At 37.3% G+C, this 23,586-nt stretch overlaps 1 protein-coding gene across 2 annotated transcripts; it reads left to right on the top strand.

The window, feature by feature from the left end:
• Positions 1–13,474: 13,474 nt before the first annotated feature.
• On the top strand, positions 13,475–20,045 carry LOC103958331 (CBL-interacting serine/threonine-protein kinase 24). 2 transcript variants are annotated; one of them, XM_048585261.1, is made up of 15 exons: positions 13,475–13,783; positions 16,241–16,299; positions 16,378–16,440; positions 16,596–16,667; positions 16,776–16,883; positions 16,994–17,068; positions 17,215–17,268; positions 17,431–17,556; positions 17,934–18,023; positions 18,312–18,434; positions 18,663–18,782; positions 18,899–19,015; positions 19,220–19,276; positions 19,381–19,455; positions 19,676–20,045. In XM_048585261.1, the coding sequence occupies exons 1-15, from the start codon at positions 13,681–13,683 to the stop codon at positions 19,769–19,771; spliced, it is 1,338 nt and encodes a 445-aa protein (XP_048441218.1). In that variant the 5' UTR covers positions 13,475–13,680; the 3' UTR covers positions 19,772–20,045. The 2 variants fall into 2 exon arrangements, with proteins under 2 accessions (XP_048441218.1, XP_009368863.1); XM_009370588.2 differs by lacking the exon at positions 13,475–13,783 and having other exon boundaries at positions 15,652–16,299.
• The last annotated feature ends 3,541 nt before the right edge of the window (positions 20,046–23,586 follow it).

Raw genomic sequence — 23,586 nt, forward strand, 5'->3', positions numbered from 1 at the left:
TCACAACTAAATATGCTATCCAGTAGGAGAAAATTGTCCGTATGCTAAATGGGAGGTGTAGATGTTTGGACCAATACTTCAGATAGAGTCGGAAAAGAGAAGTAACATTAGGATAGATTATTGGTTCAATATCGAGAGGTCAAGATTGTAGGTTGTAGATTGTCACAAACATGATATTTGAAACCAAATAAACGTTAGAAGACTCCACTTGCATAAGTTAGGAAGTAGACTGATGAACAAAATGATCCCTAACCATTCCACAGAAGAAATAGAGAGACATCTAATTAGCATATTTTTATATAGTGAAAGAGATATAAAATGAAGAAAATAGAGTGACAGGGATATGAATTTTAAGATCTAAGGATTACATGCATATGGGTGGTAGTCAAAATATAGACCTCAAGATCGAAAGCAAACAACCAAATCAAACCCAGTCCGTATAATCCTCTAACACCCTATGGGAGAAATCTGTATCTTTCATCTCATTGCATCCTCCAATAAGAATGGGAGGATGTTGCCAAGTGGCAACCACCTCATTTTCATTTCTAAAATCTGTTTAGGGCTAGTTGTAATTTAAATGATTACGATCATGTACTTTCCGATTTTAGGTGTCATGCATACACGGTTTGCTTCAAGAGAAAGTTTTTTTTTTTTTTTTTTTTTTTTACTTTTTTATCATCTTTTGTTCTGGAGGGTTTCGAACAATAAATCGATCAAACTCCTATCTAATCCACCATCTATCACCAGGATAACACCAATAGTTTTAGAACAAAAAGTATTTTTTATCCTTCATTATCTTTGTTTTGCTAAATTCCTACATTATCTTCATGTTATTTTTGTTGGCTTACAATCATATCACATACATATTTTGGATTTAACTGGGATCGTTGTTACATTTCAAAGTGATGAGATAATGTCAAAATCATAGTTTGCTTTATAAGATTTGCACAATATTGAAAAAAAAATCTCATATGAATATGTCAATGTCACAAGTTTAAATGTTTGACATATCCTCGATTAAATATTAATTGTTTAGCAACCATTAGAACATCATGCTTGAATGATAACAATAAAAATTGCTTTAGATTTCCCATTTGATTATATATATGATTGGATTAAAATAATGTTCTACTCCTACGCACCAAATTATTTTAAATTTCTCTTCCTTATAACTCAGTTGGTCAAAAGCATTTGTCTATGCATCCGAGATGTTCATTCGAATCTTCTCCTCATAGTTCAAATGAATTTAAATTAAATTATCTTAGCATTGGTTAAAAAAAAAAAAAAAACTAAAAACTAAAATATCGCTAAAAAAATGGTATGAACTAACCTAAGTAAGAATAATACTTGTGTTCTCCTATTGGGGGAATACACATATCTCACATTTTGCGAATAACGTATCTTTTCCTTATATACTCCATAATCAAAATCTTTCAATTCATAATCTTTATTTCAAGATCATCCCTGTACAAAAATTATTCAAATCAAATGTCATTTAGTCATTCAAATGTGTCAAATAAATGGAATGTTCATTATGAATATACTACTTGGTGCTAACACCCTTAATTTATTTCATAAATTTAGATGACTAAACGATCTCTGATTCAAATAATTTTTTATAAGAATGATCCTTAAATAAAGATTAAAATTTTAAACAATTTCGATTATAAAATTTGTATAATAGTTAAGAAGTAGAATATGTGTCTTCTCCAAGAACAGAAGTAGTATCACAAATAAAGAAGCCCGAATGCACCAAAAATGAAGGGGGGAAATTTCTTGTGATTGTGTTGGGCCAGGGTTGCACTATTCCAATTAAAACTACACGTGTCCCGGCCCAAAGGATCAAGCTTATTCTCTCGCTGAGTTCCGGGTTGCTCAAGGAAAAAGGCCCCGTTTGTTTACCGACTCAGAGACATGCATAAAATATCGCGCAGCCTGCGACATATTTTTTTTTTTTTTATTATTATTGGAAGCAAGGGATAACATACCAAGGTACAGAAGCTAAAAGAGAATAGGAAAGCCTACAAAGAGGCAAACACCAAGAAGGCAAACTAGTAGTGAACGGGGATACAATATAAAGACACCTCCACCGAGTGGAAGCGTCACCCCAAACATCATCACAACGAAATTAATGTGGACACGAAAGACCATTATTGTGCAAAACATAAATCAACGAAGATGGGGGTCAATCGATCCAAACTGAATCATTCATCTCCGGAAAACCAACCGACGCAAGCTCATGCGCCGCACCATTAGCTGATCTGGGCACCCAAGACCAGAGACAGTTCTGGAAATCCCCCCCAGCTGGTTGACCCGAGCCAACAACGTTGTTTGAAATCTACTTAACCTCGTCATCTTTGTTTATTCAAGATATTAATTATAAACGATAATTAAGCTCGAATTAGTGATTAATCAATCTCACAAGTTGAAGTTGCGACCATGACATGTCTATGAGTAGGAGGGGAAATTCGACCAAAAAAAAAAATGAGGAGGGGAAAACTTTCGTAGCCAACTGGCTAGGTAACTCTCACAACGCTCGCTATTATATGTGAAAAACAAAGTCGAGGGAACTCGTGCATTCTCCTTTTGAAAGTGCGTAACAGTTAAATTATCCAACTAGTTAGGTTGTCATATTGTTTGGACCCAAATTTACATCATCGGCTCGTGTAATCAAGGTCATTGAGTTTGCATAGCTCCCAACTGTTGGATGGAAAGTGAAGATAATTTTGTTATTGTTAAAGGATAATATTATGATGTTTATCATAATAATTATCTTTTAATATGAATTATCCTAGCATATTTTTCAACCAGATAAATAGGGTGCGAATTATATCCCGAAGCAAGTGGTATAGTTTAAATTGAGTTGGGATGTGTGTGGATGTGTGGATTGGATATGCTGCAAGATGATATTAAAAATGATGGCCTTCGGTGATGACGAGACAAGCCTAGAAAAGCTAGGTTTTTTGGTGGTGGTATAATGATGACCTAGGAAGCCTAGATAGGCTAGGCTTTTCTTGTTTTTTGCATGGTGATGGAAATATGAGTTTCTGCTGAAGGTTTTTTAATGAGATCAGAAGCCTAGGTAGGCTAGGTTTCTGATGTGGTGTGGTAAAACCTAGACAGACTGTTGCTTATCCAATTGACGAGTTTGAAAAGTCAAGGAACAAAATCAATTTGAAGGATATGCTTCAATTCCACAAATTAGGATTGCAGTGGGACTTTACAAAATTATCTGGCCGCGCCACACAACATTTGCCTATAAATACAAGACTCGGTGCAACGGAAGAGAGACCGCCAATTCAACACACAACTGCCTTGCGCAAAACCTCTCAAACATCTTGAGATTTTTTTATTTTCTTTTCTCCGCCGACATATCTTCAGTTTGGATAAACAGCATTGTGAAGGCAACTGGCGAACATCTTCAGTTTGGATAAACAATATTGTTGCCATAGAATCAGCCGTTCCCGAAGCACCTTCAGTTTGGATAAACAGCACTGCGTCGGGGCCGACTGATTACCTATCTAAGTCTCAGTTGAGAAGGTTTTTCGAATCCTTATCTGCAGAGGTCATATTAGTAGCCTTTTCGGCGAAGTAAGGTGTTACGAGTTACGACATTTGGCGTACTGGATGCCGAGTGATTTTATGATTGGATACTCATAAGTAAGTTTCAGAGTTTGACATTCTAACGGCCGAACCACATTCACCATCAAGACATATATCACCTTTGAATATTTGTGTCCGTATAGTCTGGTGTTGATTCAACGTGCTTATACTTTTATGAATATAATCAATGTGACCGAATCGGGCGCCGACAATTTGTGAATTTCGCAGAACTAGCAGCCTTGTCTTCAGGCTCAAGAACCGAAAAGCCGAGATTTGTTCCTTCCTCGACCGCAATCGTAAGATCAAGAAGTCAGCAGCGCATTCAATGCAACATCAACAAATTTTACTCTTCGGCGAGCTCGGCCGACGAGTTGGCACGCCCCGCATTCAATCGAATGACGTAGTTAGCTTATTAGTTACTCGGCATGTGCGCCACGTAGGCTTTGTAATTTTTAGGGTCAACACATATTCAAGTTTTAAAAACAATTAGCCACTTGCCATACGTATGCTCGTGTGTCAATTGGTTATTTTTATTGTTTTATCTTTTAAATTTTGGGAATCCTAATGAAACGTTTTTGGTATTGTTCACTTTTAACATTAAGAACATTTTTACCTTGAAAAGTCACTCTAGTTAGTCTTCACTTACACCTTTATTGTGTCCTTTTGTCTTGAGTTTCATTGTTTTATTTTTAGTTTTCATCTTCTTGAAAACTGAAAGCAAATATCAAACAAGATTTGAGTTTAAAAAAAAAAAAAAAGTGAAAATTAAATGGTTGTCAAATGGTTGCTAGAGCCACCTCTTTTGTCTTATTTATCCACCCACCATAAAAAGTGCAAAAAACCTAATCATCTTTTCCCATCCACTATTATTCCTAAATATTCCTATGTTTGAAATTTAAAACAAAAATTGAAGATGGAGAAAAAAGCACAAATTCAATAACTACATAGCGGTAGAACTCATTTGCCAACAACAACCAAACTCACCACCGCACCTGCCATCATTCTCCTTGCCGCCGACCAAATTTTTTCCTCTCATTTTCTTCTTCTCTTTCTCTCTTCCCATGATCCAAATATAAGGCCATCAATATCAAGAACTATAATTCAAACTTTTTGAGATTATTGCTAAGAATTGAAGCCCCTTACCATATCGGTTGCAAATCTTTCTCTATCAATCATAAAGAATTAGAGATAGATCTTGTTGATGCACAAAATTGGCGAGGGCTTTGGTACAACAGCAGGTGTCAAGTTTGTGACCTTCGCTAGGTTGCTCTGGTCATTAGTGTAGATAAGTATGTAAATGAATAGAGACAGGGAAGCAAACAACACAAGATGTACGTGGTTCAACCAGATTGGCTATGTCCACAGAGTAGAGGAGTTCTCATTAGTTGTGAAGGGTTTACACAAATACATAGGTTCAAGCTCTCTTTTAGTTAGTTCTAGTGAATAGTTTAGTACAAATGACATTAGGGATTATTGTGGAAGAATGGTCCCCTTTTATAGAAGAGAGTTTCTAGTTTTGTTGTGACATTGACACGTGTCGTGTTGTGATTGGCCTCTGATATTGACACGTGTCGCGTTGTGATTGGCTTCTGATATTGACACGTGTCTCTTTGTGATTGGCCTCCTAGTTGGAGGAAAAGTATTGTGGGTCCTTGACGGTATGTTGTTGATCGGTGCTTAGTAGTTTCTGGATTGGTCAAGTATGATACAAACAATGCTCCCCTAAGTTCCCGAGTGAGGGAAGCTCCTCAGTTGGGGACTTGCAAGATCCAAGCCATTGAGTAATCACGAAACTTCTAAGTACCGAAGTGTGGTGTCGCCTTCACTTGCTTTCTCTGTCCTGTAAGTAGATGTGGCATCTTCTCTTGGAAGTACTTTTCCTTCATCCAGGAGTGGTATCTTTGGTTGGTGTTGATGCACAAGGTAATGTATCATTTTCATTTGAAGCTTACTTGTAGTTTCGGGTTTGGTCAAGTGCGATACAAACCATATAGTAGGAATCCCCCAAGTCTCTAAGTAAGGAGATCTGCCGAAGGAGGCGACAGACAAGGTAAGCAATCAAGGTTCCAAGCAATCAGTCTCAGATTGGTAGGTTGATCTTGGGTTCCGGCTGATTGTACTCATTCTCCCTGTCTCTCATTCAGCAATAAGGATAAAGAGAAGAAACAAGGAGAAGAGATGATATGAGGTACTCTTGTTTTTGGAGAAAACGGACGAATCGACACGTGCTTTGTTGTACTTGACTTTCCACAGGTGTATTCTTGAACTGGGCTGGAAGGTTTTCTGGTTTCCTCCAAAGGAGCGAGCCGACTCCAGAATTTGAGGGTCAAAACAAGTTCGTCAAACCTGGAGTATGTTCGATCCTGATGATATGGGATACTTTTGCTGTTTGACAAAGTAGTAAATGTGGTATGGCGAAGCTTTGTTCTTCGACAACGGTGTTGGCAAATGGCTGTTGAGACTTCTCGATCTCTTCAATTAGAGCAATGATGCCGAGCCTGAATTTTTTATTTTGTTGAAGTTTGCATGTTGAAACTTCGTGGGTGGACTCTGTAGGTTGAAGTAGTGCTCCCTTAATTTCTTAAGTAAGGAAAACTTCTCGGTTGGGGACTTGAAAAATCCAAGGCATTGAGTAGTCGCGAAATTTCTGAGTACCAAGGTGTAGTGGTATATGGTAGGAGTCCCCCAAGTCTCCGGTCGAGAAAGTTGACGAGAGAGGTGTCTTGCTAGTAGGCAATTTTCCAAACAAAACTTCACCATTTTCCTTTCTAAGTGGTTGCCCAAAATTCCTCCTTCATATATATTTGGTATGAAAGTTATTAGACCCAAAGAAGGGGAGGCCTAGGCTCATTTCTTTTTTTTTTTTTTTTTTTTTTTTTTTTAATGGGTGAAGTTTTGTAGGTGAAGCTTTTGTGTTGAAACTTTTGTATTGAAGCTTTGTGGGTGAAGCTTTGGTGTTGAAGCTTTGGTATTGAAGCTTTTGTGTTGAAGCTTGTAGGTGAAGCTTTGTAGGTGAAGCTTTTGTGTTGAAGCTTGTAGGTGAAGCTTTTGTGTTGGGGCTTTGTAGGTGAAGCTTTTGTGTTGAAGCTTTGTAGGTGAAGCTCTTGTGTTGAAACTTTGTAGGTGAAGTTTTTGTATTGAAGCTTTGTAGGTGAAACTCTTGTGTTGAAACTTTGTAGGTGAAGCTTTTGTGCTGAAGCTTTTGTATTGAAACTTTGTTGGGCACCATAACTTGATTTTGCTTCACACTATCTTGATCAAGAGTGTGTGAAGCTTTTGTGTTGAAGTTTTGGTGTTGAAGCTTTTGTGTTGAAGCTTTGGTGTTGAAGGTTTTGTGTTGAAGCTTTGGTGTTGAAGGTTTTGTGTTGAAGCTTGTAGGTGAAGCTTTGTAGGTGAAGCTTTTGTGTTGAGGCTTTGTAGGTGAAACTTTTATGGTGATGCTTTGTAGGTGAAGCTTTTGTGTTGAAGCTTTGTAGGTGAAGCTTTTGCATTGAAGCTTTGTTGGGCACCATAACTTGATTTTGCTTCACACTATCTTGATCAAGAGTGTGTGAAACTTTTGAGAATTGTAGTTGCTTTCCATTAATGAAGCTTTGTAGGTGAAGTTTTTGTGTTAAGGCTTTTGTATTGAAGCTTTGTTGGGCACCATAACTTGATTTTGCTTCACACTATCTTGATCAAGAGTGTGTGAAGCTTTTGAGAATTGTAGTTGCTCTCCATTGATGAAGCTTTGTTGTTAAAACTTTGTTTGATGTTGAAACTTTGTAGGTGAAGCTTTTGTGTTGAAGCTTTGTTGGGTACCATAAATTGATTTTGCTTCACACTATCTTGATGAAGAGTGTGTGAAGTTTTTGAGAATTGTTGTTGCCCTTCACTTGTTGAAGCTTTTGTTGGCACCATAAATTGATTTTGCTTCACACAATCTTGATTAAGAGTGTGTGAGGCTTTTGACATTTGTTGTTGCCCTCCATTTGTTGAAGCTCTTATGGTGAAGCTTTTGTATTGAAGCTTTGTTGGGCACCATAAATTGATTTTGCTTCAAACTATCTTGATCAAGAGTGTGTGAAGCTTTTGAGAATTGTTGTTGCCCTTCACTTATTGAAGCTTTTGTTGGCACCATAAATTGATTTTGCTTCACACTATCTTGATCAAGAGTGTGTGAGGCTTTTGACATTTGTAGTTACCGTCTATTTGTTGAAATTGTTGAATTTCCCAATTTCCTCTTTTTTTTTTGGGAAAAATTAGAAATTTGAAAATGTGGGAGAGACAACATATACAAATTTTGTGGAAGAGAGACAACATATACAAATTTTGCTTCCACACTATTGAGCAAGAGATTGTGATGCAAGCCACACCTTGTAGTAGTCGAAGGTTTGGATGAACCATATAAATTGAATTTGTTTCGAACAGTCTTGATCAAAAGTGTGTGAAGCTTTCTACGAGCTGTAGTGTGAAGCTTTGTTACAAAGGAGAAATGTCTAAAGCAGATGTAAGAGGGCTGAAGAGCTTGATCTTCGTATACCATGCACTGAAGCCGTTGTTGGCTTGCAATAAGACTTTGTTGGTGACTATAACTCTTGTTAGGCATAAGTGCTCCCCTAGTTGAGTTGAAAAGCTTGAGGGTTTTTGATTATTTATGAATGCTAGGAGTTCACATGTACAAGTTGTATCACTCATCTTCTGGTTGGTGGAATGAATGATGAGTTGCTTTCATCACTTGGTTAGTGGTACGAATGTGAGTTCCTTTATCACCTGTCATCACATTTCACCACCTGGTTGGTGGCACAAAGATGAGTTCATTCTTCACTTGGTTGGTGGCATGAGTGGCAAGTTGCCAAATGATGTTAGAGTACGGGTTGTACATTTCATGACCTGGTTAGTGGCATGAAGATGAGTTCTTTCTTCACTTGGTTGGTGGCATGAGTGGCAAGTTGCCAAATGATATTAGAGTACGGGTTGTACATTTCATCACCTGGTTGGTGGCATGAAAGAGAGTACGAGTTGTACATTTCATCACCTGTTTGGTGGCATGAAAATAAGTTCCTTCTTCACCTAGTTGGTGGCATAAGTGGCAAGTTGCCAAATGATATTAGAGTACAGGTTTTACATTTTATCACCTGGTTGGTGGCATGAAGGAGAGTACAGGTTGTACATTTCATCACCTCGTTGGTGACATGAAGATGAGTTCTTTCCTCACATTTCATCACTTGGTTGGTGAGAATAAGGGCGAGGTGTCGAGGCACATTGTAGCAAGTGTCGAATGACACAAAGTATGTTGAACCCTTTCGAAGCATAGTTGGCTTATGTATGGATGTGTTGGAATGTATGATGTTTATGTATGAATGTGTTGGAATGTATGATGTTCATGTTTATTGACATGAGTGATGCTTATGAATGTTTTGCTATGCATGAAGGGATCCATGCTTTCGATATGTGAACCATGTTGGTTGTAACACTTAGTATCACATACTTTATGTCAAAGTACGCATGTTGAAGCTCTGAGTTGGAGTACAGGGGTAGGTTAGCGTAAACCAAGTGTTCTAGTGCTAGGAATGCAAAAGACTCAGAATAAGTTGTCTGAATTCCCTCTTCTTTAAATATTTGCCGAATGGCTTGTGTGACAAAAGATCTCAAGTGGTTGAGAATCAAAACATTTGTAATGTGTATGCTTTCTTATAATAGCATTTCCTTCAGTACCCAGTCCTCCACTTTGAAAAAATGAGGCTTGGCCCCATAGTCATAATAGTCAACGGTACGTTCACCCTTGGTTGTCTTGATACGAATTTTTATCCCTCTTGTTGTAATAAGCTTGCTGAGAGTAAAAATTCTTCCTCTTACCAAGAGACAAATATGTTTAGTGACTTAGCGAGTAGCTAAATGAGGCAGGAGATGATGCAATGGGTGTCTGAATGGCCAAGATCTCCTCACTTGGTAGAACTTGACTTCCACCTCCCACTTGTTGATAGGGGTTAACCATATAGGGGTTCCCTTGGTATGTTCTTGCTTCGGCGGAGGCGTGGTTGTAAGCATGTGCCATCACCCCAGAGTAAGTCTTCCAAGTGTTGGCATTGATCATGTACTTGAAGAAACAATCACGTAACCCTGCCGTGAAGGCTTTGAGGGCGGTCTTGTCATCTGCCTCAGCGTAGCGAGAATACTTATGGCTGAAGCGGCCGGTATACTTTCGTAGTGGCTCGTCTGGCTTTTGGCGAATAGTGTAGAAGTCATCTGCGGAATGCAAGCGATCTGTCTGGAAGATATGTTGAGAGATAAATAGTTTCCTCAGTTCCTCAAATGAGTCTACTGTCTCAGGTGGAAGACGATAATACCAATTCAGAGCTCCGCCAGAGAAGGTAGAGGGGAAGAGAAGACATCGTTCTTCGTCGATGTGCATCCGATATGCCATGGTGGACTCAAAGAGGTTAAGGTGTTCAATCGGGTCCTCCCTTCCAGTGTAGAGCTATAAGCCAAGCTTCTGCTTTGTCTTTGCTTGGAGGGGGTGTCGAGGATCCTCCTTGTAAGAGGGCTAGGCCTAGGTTGGTTCTAGTCAGGTATTTCGGCCTGACATTCGGCCTTCAACTTGTTTACTTCCTCAAGGAGTTGTAGGACAAGTGGGTCCTGAGTGGAGTCAGGTATTGCTGGATCCTTCTTCCGTAAGTCTCCATCTCCTCTTGGAAGTAGGAAAGCTTAATCAAGGGCATGAGATTTTTCTTTGGACTCACCGTACTGACTTCCAGGGCGAGCCTGTTGAAATGCCCCTGAGTCCCCTGTACCTTCATATTCCTCTAGGACATGTCGCTCATTTCCTAAATTGGCAGTTGGCTTGGGGGCATGAGAGATGACTGAATCTTTCAGAAACCCTTGGATCATTGACCTTCGAGCTTATGTGGATGGGATTCTTTCGACGTTGCCTTAGGAAGTCCCGGCAATCGTGATAAACGACTTTTGATCTTTCTACTCCTTCTGCAAGAAGGTGCCTTCCTCCATTTCTTCTGCTTCGGGTCGAAGCAGCTGGGTCGAGAGAGGTCTCATGTTGATCAACACCTTGATGAGTAACTCGCTCCCCATTAGGGATATCCATGTTGAAGGCAGGTGATCCCCTGTGTTGGGGGGCACCCAAGTGGTGGTTAACTTCCCTGGGGGCGATGAGTTCGTGTGTTTGAGTATGCCTAGCTTCATGGAGCATTCCGAAGAGCTTCTCATACTGTTCCTGGAGGATCTCATTCTTTATCGCTATCTTGTTGTTCTGAGCCTCTAGCTCATCAACTTTAGCCTGAAGAGCAAACCTCTTTCGTTCATTCTTTCGTTGCTTTGCACGAAGTGCGAGGGGGGTGTCGTTCTGCGTGCTATGGCTCCTTTCACTCCCCATGTTGGAGAGGGATGCCTGGTCGAAAGAAAGTGTGCGAATGGTTGGAACCAGCCTAACAAAGCTGGAGAAAGTAGGAATAAGTGCGATTCCGACAGACGACGCCAAATGTTGATGCACAAAATCGGCGAGGACTTTGGTACAACAAAAAGTGTCAAGTTTGTGACCTTCGCTAGGTTGCTCTGGTCATTAGTGTGGATAAGTATGTAAATGAATAGAGACAGGGAAGCAAACAACACAAGATGTACGTGGTTCACCCAGATTGGCTACGTCCACGGAGTAGAGGAGTTCTCATTAGTTGTGAAGGGTTTACACAAATACATAGGTTCAAGCTCTCTTTTAGTGAGTTCTAGTGAATAGTTTAGTACAAATGACATTAGGGATTATTGTGGGAGAATGCTCCCCTTTTATAGAAGAGAGTTTCTAGTTTTGTTGTGACATTGACACGTGTCGTGTTGTGATTGGCCTCTGATATTGACACGTGTTGCGTTGTGATTGGCTTCTGATACCGACACGTGTCGCGTTGTGATTGGCCTCCTAGTTGGAGGAAAAGTCTTGTGGGTCCTTGACGGTATGCTGTTGGCCGGTGCTTAGTAGTTTCGGGATTGGTCAAGTATGATACAAACAGATCTGATTGGAAATACATGTTAAATATGTCATTAGAATTTGTTCTTATGGTTTTTTCTTAGGACTTAAAAGTCATTTTACAAAAAATTAAACATGTTTTTAAAATTTTCATCAAAAAACCAGATAAGAAAATATGACATGTGAGTTGCTTGAGCAGCACTCTTCATTAATCTAGTTGTCTGGACTAATCCTGAAATTAAGATCAATAATCTAGCTATTAGAAAATTAGAAATAAACACCACGTGGTAATCTCATGAGATTCTACAGTATCATTATTCCGTCGTGGTAGCGAAATAGTTTTGCTTGTAAGTCCTCAAATTAAAGTTTTAATTAGCATAAGTTAACTCAAACTATGTATTTTATTAACAATTAAAAACCTGCAAGTGGCTAATCTTAAAACACTAAAATAATCTTAAAACCTTAACTTACATAATTTCACCAAGTCAAAACATTAAAATAATCTTAAAACCTGCTAATGGTTCATCTAACATCTAATCTGACAAAATTTATCGTTTGACAAAAAAAAAATAAAACACTAAAATAATCTCGATTGAGAAGAAAAATCAAACTACATACCTTAGTTGTGTACATCAATATAAGGCAAGTAGTTTCTCATCTTTGTCAGCCCCGTTACTTTTTTATTTTTTTAAAGAGAATAACAGGTGATGAAGTCATGACAATTTTTTTTTTTTTTAATCATAAAAACTCATAGAAACATTTTAGATTTTCCTTAATCATCATTGTATGATTCTAGTACTAAAAATCGAATTCAAAACAAATAATGTGAAATAAGAGTTTGAAATTTATCCCAACTGCTAAGTCATTCTGTAATGGCTTCTTTTATCAGCTCCATTTTAAAGTTATATGTTTGTTTGGATTATTTGACAAATTGTTTAATCCAAAACAAGTAGCCAAACTAAAACGCAACGACTTTTTCTATGAACAAAACAAAAAAGGTTACGACTTTTTTGGGAACAAGCCAAGTTATTCTTCGTTCGATTACATCCAGCTTAACATTTCTACAAATAAAACAAAATAAAATCGATGTTTTCATTTTTTGGATTGTATTATGTCATGTTAAATAATGCGTTTATCTCATTAAGTGTTTTTTGTATGTATAATTTCCTTTTTTATTTGATTTACAAGAAGGCTCAAAGGCCAAGCAAAACGCTAAAAAGAAAAAAAAAAATTCATGAACTAAAATGATTTACACAAATAGCAGAATTCCTAGCAACCCTAATTGAATAGTAGGATGAGGAGGCACTCAAAGGCCAATAAAACTTATTTGAAAATGCTTTTAAAATATCTAAAAGCGTTTTTTGTGGAAATATTTTTGTAACAAATTCTTAATAAAAATGTAAGTGAATCTTGAAAAAATATTTCTAGTACTTTGAAACCTAAAAACACTTTTTAAAACACTTTGACTTATTTTAAAAACACTTTCAAACAAACCAACTACGCCAAACCGTCGTCCACCAAATTTCTTTATGTCTGACTCAGTTCACATTGATCAAACTAAGAGACACGTCAGATGACAAATAATGATGATCCGATTCCATGTTTATTGTTTGGTTTCATTCAAACATGCACATTGTAAAGGAAAAAAAAAAAAAAATGTTATTGATACTCCAGAAATCTTATTCTACACTTCTCATAAAAATATTTTTGTTTTTAAATATAAAAAATTGAAATTTAGAATGTCAATAACAATTTCAAAAAAATATTATATTACAAAACAAGTGATATATAATATATACACACACACTTGGTGGGCCATGAGTTACAAAACTTTCGTAAGCACGTCACGTCATCTGCAACATTCATAAAACAAAGACGAGAGTCACGAGACACATTATCAGTTACGTGTTAATTGAATTTAATTGAAAAAGATTCGATTTTCATGCTTAATTAAGAGCACTGGAACTTGGGTTGATTGAATTTTCTTCTAATTTGGTGTTATTTTTGAAAACTTGGGAGAAATTGAAGCTGAAATTGTGTTGCTTGATCGTGAAAGTTTGAATTTTCGGGGAATCAGAAAGTTTGGTTCTGTGATTTTTGCGGGAAATGAGATCAGAGAGACGACAATGAACAAGTCGAGAAAGGTAGGGAAGTATGAGGTGGGGTGGGTGGTTGGCGAAGGGACATTCGCCAAGGTTAAGTTTGCGAGGAACTGCGAGACCGGCGAAGGCGTGGCCATGAAGAGAGATATCAATAATGAAGATTGTCAATATCAAGACCATCAATATCAAGAACTATAATTCAAACTTTTTGAGATTATTGCTAAGATCACCATATCGGTTGCAAATCTTTCTCTATCAATCATAGAGAATTAGAGATAGATCTGATTTGGAAATACATGTTAAATATGTCATTAGAATTTGTTCTTATGGTTTTTTATTAGGACTTAAAAGTCATTTTACACAAAATTAAACATGCTTTTAAAATTTTCATAAAAAAAACAGGTGAGAAAATATGGCATGTGAGTTGTTTGAGCAACACTCTTCATCAATAATCTAGCTATTAGAAAATTAGAAATAAACACCACGTGGTAAGCTCATGAGAGTCTACAGTATCATTATTCCATCGTGCTAGCGAAATAGTTTTGCTTGTAGTCCTCAAATTAATGTTTTAATTAGCATACGTTAACTCAAGCTATTTATTTTATTAACAATTAAAAACCTGCAAGTCTTTCTAATTACTTGTTCACCTTAACTTACATAATTTCACGAAGTCAAAACAAAAAAATAATCTAAAAACCTGGTAGTGGTTAATCTAATATCTAATCCGACAAAATCTATCGTTTAACCAAAAAAAAAAAACACTGAAATAATCTCGATTGAGAAGAAAAATCAAACTACATACTTTAGCTGTGTACATCAATATAACTTTACATATGTGGCAAGTAGTTTCTCATCTTTGTCAGCCCCATTACTTTTTTTTTTTTTTAAAGAGAATAACTGGTGATGAAGTCATGACAGTTTGTTTTTTATTTTTTTTATTTGAATCAGAAAAACTCATAGAGGCATTTTAGCTTTCCCTTAATCATCATTGCGTGATTCTAGTACTAAAAATTGAATTTAAAACGAATAGTGTAAAATACGAGTTTGAAATTTGTCCTAACGGCTGAGTCATTCCGAGGTGGCTTCTTTTATCAGCTCCATTTTAAAGTTATATGTTTGTTTGGATTATTTGACAAATTGTTTACTCCAAAACAAGTAGCCAAACTAAAACGCACCGACTTTTTCTATGAACAAAACGAAAAAGGTTACGACTTTTTTGGGAACTAGCCAAGTTATTCTTCGTTCGATTACATGCAGCTCAACATTTCTACAAATAAAACAAAATAAAATCGATGTTTTCATTTTTTGGATTGTATTATGCCATGTTAAATAATGTGTTTATCTCATTAAATGTTTTTGTATGTATAATTTCCTTTTTTTGAGTTACAAGGAGGCTCAAAGGCCGAGCAAAACGCTAAACAAAAAAAAAATTCATCAATTAAAATGATTTACACAAATAGCAGAATTCCTACCAACCCTAATTGAATAGTTGGATGAAGAGGTTCTTCGAACACAACACACCCAAAGTTCAACGGTAAGATTTATTTGAAAATGCTTTTAAAATATCTGAAAACGTTTCTAGTGAAAATATTTTTATAACCAATCTTTAATCAAAATGCAAATGAATTTTGAAAAAAACACTTCTAGTACTTTGAAACCCAAAAACACTTTTTAAAGCACTTTGATTTATTTTAAAAACATTTTCAACGAAGCCAGTTTCGCCAAACTGTCATCTTTCTGTCTGACTCGGTTCACATTGATCAAACTAAGACACACGTCAAATGACAAATAATGATGATTCAATTTTATGTTTCTAAATATAGAAAGTTTGAAATGTAAAATGAGAAATTTAAAATACCAATAATATTTCCTAAAAAATATTATATTACAAAACAAGTGATATATAATATATACACACACAACACTTGGTGGGCCATGAATTACAAAACTTTCGTACACGTCACGTCGTCTGCAACATTCATAAAACAAAGACGAGAGTCATGAGACACATTAATCGGAGCACCCGGAGGAACCTGAAAGCCTGACGGCGTCTATCCACGACAATATTCTCGTTCTCCGATAATTGCCTCGCCGGAACGTGCTATATCACTCCGGTTCTCCACCTCCCGATTAATTTGTGGTGAATTTTAATTGCCGCAAATCACAGCCACGCGAATTGAATTTCCCAATTTCTGTTTATGCTCCATGATCCATCACTGATCACTCGGCACCCAAACAATGTCTTAGGGTTTATCAGTTACGTGTTAATTGAATTTAATTGAAAAAGATTCGATTTTCATGCTTAATTAAGAGCACTGGAACTTGGGTTGATTGAGTTTTCTTCTAATTTGGTGTTATTTTTGAAAACTTGGGAGAAATTGAAGCTGAAATTGTGTTGCTTGATCGTGAAAGTTTGAATTTCCGGGAATCGGAAAGTTTGGTTCTGTGATTTTTTCGGGAAATGAGATCAGAGAGACGACAATGAACAAGTCGAGAAAGGTAGGGAAGTATCAAGTGGGGCGGGTGGTTGGCGAAGGGACATTCGCCAAGGTTAAGTTTGCGAGGAACTGCGAGACCGGCGAAGGCGTGGCCATGAAGATTTTGGCCAAAAGCAGCATTCTCAAGCACAGAATGGTTGATCAGGTGATTCACCTTTTTCTCTTCCCTTAAATAATTGTGTCTTGGATTGCAGATGTGAGCTAACTTCTATTAATGTTTCAGATTAAAAGAGAGATATCAATAATGAAGATTGTCAGGCATCCTAATATAGTAAGGCTGCATGAGGTATGATTATGACATTCTGAATTAATGCCTCATTTCCGAGGACTTCTGTGAATATTTGGAAATTTGTATGCTATATTTGCGTCTTGGCATCTCCGCTGATGTGCATTTTTTTCTTTGGCCCTGTTTCTCTATGCCTTCTCCCTTCGAAATTCTAGGTTTTGGCTGGTCGAGCAAAGATATTTATAATTCTCGAGTTTGTAACTGGAGGAGAATTGTTTGATAAAATTGTAAGGCTACTTCTTCAAGATTCGGACCATCATTATAATCACTACACTTGCATTCCTATAGGCGTGTCGTTATGTTAGAAAATTTAACAATTAAATTTTTATCTACAGGTTCACCAAGGAAAGCTTCCTGAAAATGAATCCAGGAAATACTTTCAACAGCTTGTGGATGCAGTTGCCCACTGTCACAGTAAGGGTGTGTACCACAGAGACCTGAAGGTGCAAACCAATATTCTGTTGGCGCTATTTTCCAATTGCTTTTATGGCTTCTATACGGTGCTGTGGTTCTAATAGTTTCTCTTTCTTTTCCTTGTGATGTACATTTACAGCCCGAAAATCTTCTCCTTGATGCTTACGGAAATTTGAAGGTTTCTGATTTTGGACTAAGTGCATTGCCCCTGCAAGTAAGGATGATCTTGTTATGTTAATATTCAATCACGCTTGAGAATTTTAATTTTATGTGTATGATTTTCTTGTACTTTACCCGTTCGTCTTTTCTCCTCATCTATCTCTCTGACCAATGCTCCTGCGTTTCCTAATCCTTGAGCAGGGGGACGGTCTTCTTCGCACCACATGTGGAACCCCAAACTATGTTGCTCCTGAGGTAAAATTTCTAGAAACTTCACTGCTGTGTTCACACCTTCCACTTGATGAGATAGCTATCTTGTCAATTCATAATTTGTGCAAAAAAAAACAATAATTATAGAAGTCAGCTGGAGAGAACAAAATCTTATGCTAAATATGATTTGTTACCAATGCCCAACAGGTGCTCGGCGATCAGGGTTATGATGGAGCTGCTGCTGATATTTGGTCATGTGGGGTCATCCTGTATGTTCTGATGGCTGGATACCTCCCATTTGATGAGACAAATCTATATACCCTCTATAGCAAAGTATGTTTACATTGTTCTACTCAGTATAAGAATTATGGTTATACAACGTTTGGAATGTTCATGTCTAACACAATGGTTTCCTTCACTATTTCAAACATTTTGCACAGGAACTTAATTTTTTGTTTTGTTTTGTGCCTTTGAGATGTCTTGTATGTTGTAACTATCCTATTGCATGCCTACTCACATACTTGAAAATGCTGTATCACAGTATCAGCAATGCAACCAAGATAGGCTCCAGAACACATTTATACTTTTATGACCCTTAGGAATGCGGATTTGGTCCCTCCCGTCATTCCTTCAATGTTTTTTTTTATATGGACTCTGTGGATATTGCTAGAGAGTATGAGATTCTAACTCTTTTGTTGTCTTGTCTGTAGATTACTGCAGCAGAGTTCTCCTGTCCATATTGGTTTTCTCCCGAGGCAAATAAATTGATACATAAGATACTTGATCCCAATCCTAAAACTGTGAGTATATTCAGATATTAGTTATTTTTTTGCCAATTGATTAAAGGTCTATATGATTAACTTCACACTATATTTTATTGATCAAATTCAGCGTCATTATACAAGTATTAATAAAATTAATTCTAATTTTTTGGAAGCCATACGGCGATAGCGAATGCGTTATAATCGAGCAAAAAAACTGGTTTCTACAATCAGTTAAAGGAAAAAAAAAGAAAAAAGAAAATCTACATTTTTTGGAGTGTTAAGGATTTTCCTAACTTTGTTTAACTGGTTCATGTGTTAATGCAGCGAATTCGGATTGATGTCATCAGAAATGATCCATGGTTTAAGAAAAAGTATGCTCCTGTCAAATATAGAGAAGATGAGGAAGTAAGCTTGGATGATGTTCGTGCAGTCTTTGAGGATATTGAGGTTGGTTAATGTTTCTTTTGTGTTATACACTTTTTAAGAAATCTTCTAATGCATAGTTGTAAAGTTTTGTGATTTACGTTATGGTGAAGTACAGATTAGTAGGATGCGATAAACTAGTGATAACCTAATGTCTGCAGAGATGTATTTAATTGGCATAGTTTATGCATTTCAAAGTCTATTTCATAACTAAGAAGAAAGTATTTCTACACTATTGGTATTATGTCACAGGATCAATATATACCGGAGCGGTCAGAAATTAAGGATGGTGGTCCTTTGTTAATGAATGCGTTCGAGATGATTACCCTATCCCAAGGGCTAAATCTATCCGCATTGTTTGACCGAAGACAGGTATGGTTGTATACATTCAGCACTTGTGCTGCCACACATTTACTCCCTTGCCCAATTATTGGCCTCCCCTTAACTTATTATTTTGTTAAAACTTATAAAGCTCTTACCTTTTGCAGGATTATGTAAATCGGCAAACCCGATTTGTTTCCCGCAAACCAGCTCAAGTTATAATTTCAAATGTAGAAGCTGTTGCAGAATCAATGAGTCTCAAGGTCCATACGCGCAATTACAAGGTATTATTGCACCTCGGCTTCAGCTGTCCAACATTGACTAGTGTTGTTAGTTGAGGTTTGAGTATGATTGGTTGGGTTACCCTAGTACTTTGTATTGGAAACTAGTATGTACTCTGGATGCTGCTACCTGAAAATCATTTGGTTCCTTTTTCACCTTTTATTTAACATCACATTTAATTTCGTGTTTGAATTTTTGCACCGCAGACAAGACTTGAAGGAATATCAGCAAATAGGATGGGACAATTTGCAGTTGTCCTCGAGGTAATCTTTAAGATTGTCAGCATAACCACTGTAATTATATTCCCAAAGGAGGACTGGATTCGGTACAACTACTATTTAACATGATCGTTATCTTTTGCATATAGGTTTATGAAGTTGGACCATCCCTTTTCATGGTAGATGTTCGAAAGGCCGCCGGAGATACTCTTGAATATCATAAGGTTTGCTTCTAGTGGATGCCATAAATTCAATTCTAGTTCGTTGTTGTTTGCCTGTCATACTTGGCTGCTACACTATGTGACCGTTTGACGAGTCTCAAGTACTCAAAAAAGCATTCCGTGATTCGTATTTTGTTTCTCCTTGTACAATATTTCTTTGAAGATTGCATACTCGCATCTGTTAATTTATCTTTCCTGTGATTCTTTACGGTTCGTTTTGCAGTTTTACAAGAATTTCTGTGCCAAATTAAAAGATATTATTTGGAACCCAAAAGAGGGTAAGGATAGTTCGAATCTTCTTAGAACAAGGGCTTGCTGATCCATTTCCTTGGGTGTGAAGCAAATCAGCGAGCAGACCAACAAAGGAAGGCTATTTCTCTAGCGACATGTTCTGAAGCTAGCGTGTCCTTCACATGTTGTATTTGCTTGTAATTTTGTTCTGTAAGTTTGTCGTTTCGATATTATTAACCCTAAAAACATGAAGAAGAAAAATGTAGCTGGTTTCCGTTGAGAGATATCGCCATGTATTTAGTATCCGCCGAACATGATTCGCAGAATGTATAAATCGTGAAGATTGTTCATTTTGTCCACCATTACAGCAGTTTCTTAATGTTTTCAACAAGTATTCTCTCTTGCATCGACATTTTCACTTTAGAAAGTACCTCCTATTACTAAATGTATATATGTAACTACGTTTTTATTTCTCATCACATCACATGTTTATATACAACTGGTGGCACCTGAGAATTTCTCAAAGTTTCATCTATTGAGTTATGTTGCTATATGGGTATTGATGAGAGCCACAAACGTATGATTCATTATATACACCGACGAGACTCAAAGAATCTCGTCGAGTTATATTGTAATGATTTTAATGGAAATCCAACCCAAAATTCTGTGCAAATGAATGTTTTCAAGTAATCACAATGAAAGCAGCAACAATCCAAAGGGCTTCCCTGCCTTAATATTAAAGAGCAATCCATGGAAGGACTCCAGAGCTCATAAGTCTCTGTATCAAGATCATAGCTGCTTGAGTACATAGGAAGCAGGGACCCCTTGAAACTTTATTTTTTAGAATACAAACTATATCTGGCGAAGGTGGAATCGAGTCAGAAGACCGCACGGCCTCCGACACAAGTAAATGCTCTTAATCACTTAAGCTACAAGCTGCTTGCAGAAACATCGTTACGTTAAACTAAAATCTAATATATTCAAGGATGGAACAACTTGTTCCCGCATCTGCATTTCCATGAGAGGAGATAATAGCTCTCATCTCCTTGATAAGTTGTTGCCTTGAGATTACTGCTCTTGTGGTGTGAAGAAGCAACCAGAGTGGCCGTACAAGGCCTGCAACTCATGCATTTGTTCGCACATTGCGGCGGCCTCGATCCCAGCACCGTCTTCATTTGATTTTTTAACCGTTGATCGCCATCTCTCTTCAACATTGACTCAGCTACATTTCAAAGGAGAAAATAATTAGAAGAACCAAGATACACGCCAAAAGAATTGTCATGATGGAGAAGGAGTCCACGACAACTAATTTGGAGTGCTAATAACAATTCTTTTTTAACAGAGCGATGTCTCGACTTAAATGGGTTCGTTTCGGTTACCTGAAATGGAAGGAAAGAATGTGAGAAACAAGATAATGACTGTGATCCTTAACCCATTTGGGCATTTTCTTAAAGAAGCCATCAATGGAAAAGGAAAAGAAGAAGCAGCAGCTATGGTTTATGAGTGTGACTTTGATCACTGGCTGAAGCAATGCATCTTCTGAGTTTTGATGGATGGATGATACTGTTTTTTAAGCTTTTTTTTCTGGAGCAAACTGGCAGTTTATCTGACTTTAGGTTTCAGTGTGAATGACTGAAGTTACAAGTTTTTCTGCCTAAATTGACTTTTCCTTGCCTGCTTTTTCAAATTATTTGTGTACAATTGCCCCTCCACCTTTTCATCATGCAAACCCCGTATCCCCATTTGCTTTCTTCTCTGTTAAATAACATATATGAACTTCAATTTTGTAAAAAATTTCAGTAGAACAGTCTGACTACAGTATTTGTAAACCAACTCTAGCAAGAACATGAATATATTCGACCCCATATTAATTCCACTAGTGTAAATTATGACATGTCAGCAATCCCGCTGAAATTTCTCTGCTAAATCTTGACCCCATGTGAATGGAATATACAACTCCGCAGAGAGTTGGAAGATAGTAGGTTTTAAAACCTAAAAGCATTTTCTACACAGGGTGTTACCAAGTTTTCTTAAGTTGTAAACCTTGCATTAATTGCCATGCCAATCACCATGATCACATTGATTGATGAGGAACTGTGTACCAACTCAAAAGTGAAGAGCTCATGCTCATGCTTCCAGGAGTTGCACAGATAAACTTACATTTTGCAGTGGTGTGCCATAAAAAAGAAAAGAACTATTTTTTTAATTTCTTTCTTTTGTGATAGACGACGATCTTCTACTATGCTCTGGTGTACTTTATAGACGACATCGACCATACTATAAATTTTTATTTTAGTGAGGGCGAAAGAGAAACAACAATTTGCTCAAAAGGCCTCATCAATCCATGTGTTTTCTTATAAGATTAAGAATGGCATGAATGGAATTCTAATGATTTTCTTTTTCTAGAAACAGGGAAGATTCTGTGCACAGAGACAGTCTAACTGCTCAACATCTGAGGCTTCAGAAGAACCACATGCTGAGAGGACGCAGCAATAGTGGGCTATCAATCCCCCTACCACAAATCACGCGTTTAAACGTATTTTATAAAAGCATGAGATTATTTTATGTTCCAATCTTACCGACCGCACGTGATTTCATTCAATTCGATTGCGTTAGTTAAATAGCCCTACTAAAGTTTCTTTTAGCACGAATATATTTTAATCTCATTTGACCGCACTTGATCCCATCTAATTGCGCTAGTTGGACATTTTTACCCAAGTTTCGCTTAGAGATACATAAGGACAAAGAGTCATTCAGATGATAAAAGAATCAACACTGTAGCCATATGCCGTTCTTTCACCAGACCAGAAAAGATGGCTGCTTTGCTTGCTTTCACTACCTTGGGTAGCTCAACCACTACTCAGTCACCAGTTGCATCACCCTGACATTTCTACCACCTCACCTCACCACCATGTCTTCATTGTAAACAACAAAGGAGATACCACCACCACCACCACCACCTCCAAGTTTCCAACTGTTGCCCTCTAAAATCTCATGAAGTGTCATTCATTTAAAAGTGAATTCGGTCAACTAACCAGAGCACATGCGCCGTTCCTTTACCCTAAGAGAATCGTAAGTACAGATGTTGCATGTTGCCTCTCTCTCGATCGGGTGGAACTGCGGACGGAGACGAGAAAAAAAAAAGATGGATGGAGATTCTGTTTCCTCTTTTTTTTCTCTCTCTTCCCTCTCCTCTTACATTTTTTTTTTCTTTCTATAAAGGAAATCTTGAGTGTTTGGAGGAGAGAAGAGAAGGAAGAAAAAGGAGAGAAAATCCTTATCCAAAAAAAGATACAAAAAGCCATCTGTGTATAAAATGACATTCATTTCGATGTCTACTAGGCAAATTAATTAAGGCAGGTGCACCGTCATTTAATACTACAGTCTAGTGGTGTTCCTTTTAAGTGAAAGGTTTTAAGTTCGATTGCGAAATTGAACAACATTATTGCCATTCCGTTATAACGCTAAACCAACATCCTCCTCTTCGTGATGCTAAATCAATCCCCTCCTCTTTATTGTAAATAATATCATTTGTTCAAAAAAAAAAATTTAAGGCAGGTGCACCACCCGTGTACGCTTATGAGAATCTGTGTACCAGTGCCGCATGCCGCCTCTCAATCGTGTGGAACCACGGATAGAGACGAGAAAAAAAAAGATATACAAAAGGCCCTTTTTGTGCGAGTGGTGGTGGAACCCTAGAACTTTGCCATTCACCCTAATTTGACTCCGTTGCTAAATAGTTTAGAATATCCCATTGTCCAAATAGAAGAAGTGTCAAGTCATTTCTCTATGGGTTACTTACTATCACCATTCTTTTCCAACACCAAAACCGTAAGCCTCAGTTTTTGTTTTGGGTTTTCAATTTTCCTAACTTACTGGTGAGGACATAAGATCCGAGAGAGA

Source organism: the organism of the source record quoted next, unplaced genomic scaffold, assembly GCF_019419815.1.
Source record: "Pyrus x bretschneideri cultivar Hongxiangsu unplaced genomic scaffold, Pyrus_bretschneideri_v1 Contig1, whole genome shotgun sequence".
Taxonomy (NCBI): Eukaryota; Viridiplantae; Streptophyta; class Magnoliopsida; order Rosales; family Rosaceae; genus Pyrus; species Pyrus x bretschneideri.

Coding starts and splice junctions, on each gene's coding strand:
- LOC103958331 (XM_048585261.1), top strand. CDS start 13,681: ATGAACAAGTCGAGAAAGGTAGGGAAGTATGAGGTGGGGTGGGTGGTT. Junction 16,300..16,377: donor AGCACAGAATGGTTGATCAG/GTGATTCACCTT, acceptor TTAATGTTTCAG/ATTAAAAGAGAGATATCAAT. Junction 16,441..16,595: donor ATATAGTAAGGCTGCATGAG/GTATGATTATGA, acceptor TCGAAATTCTAG/GTTTTGGCTGGTCGAGCAAA.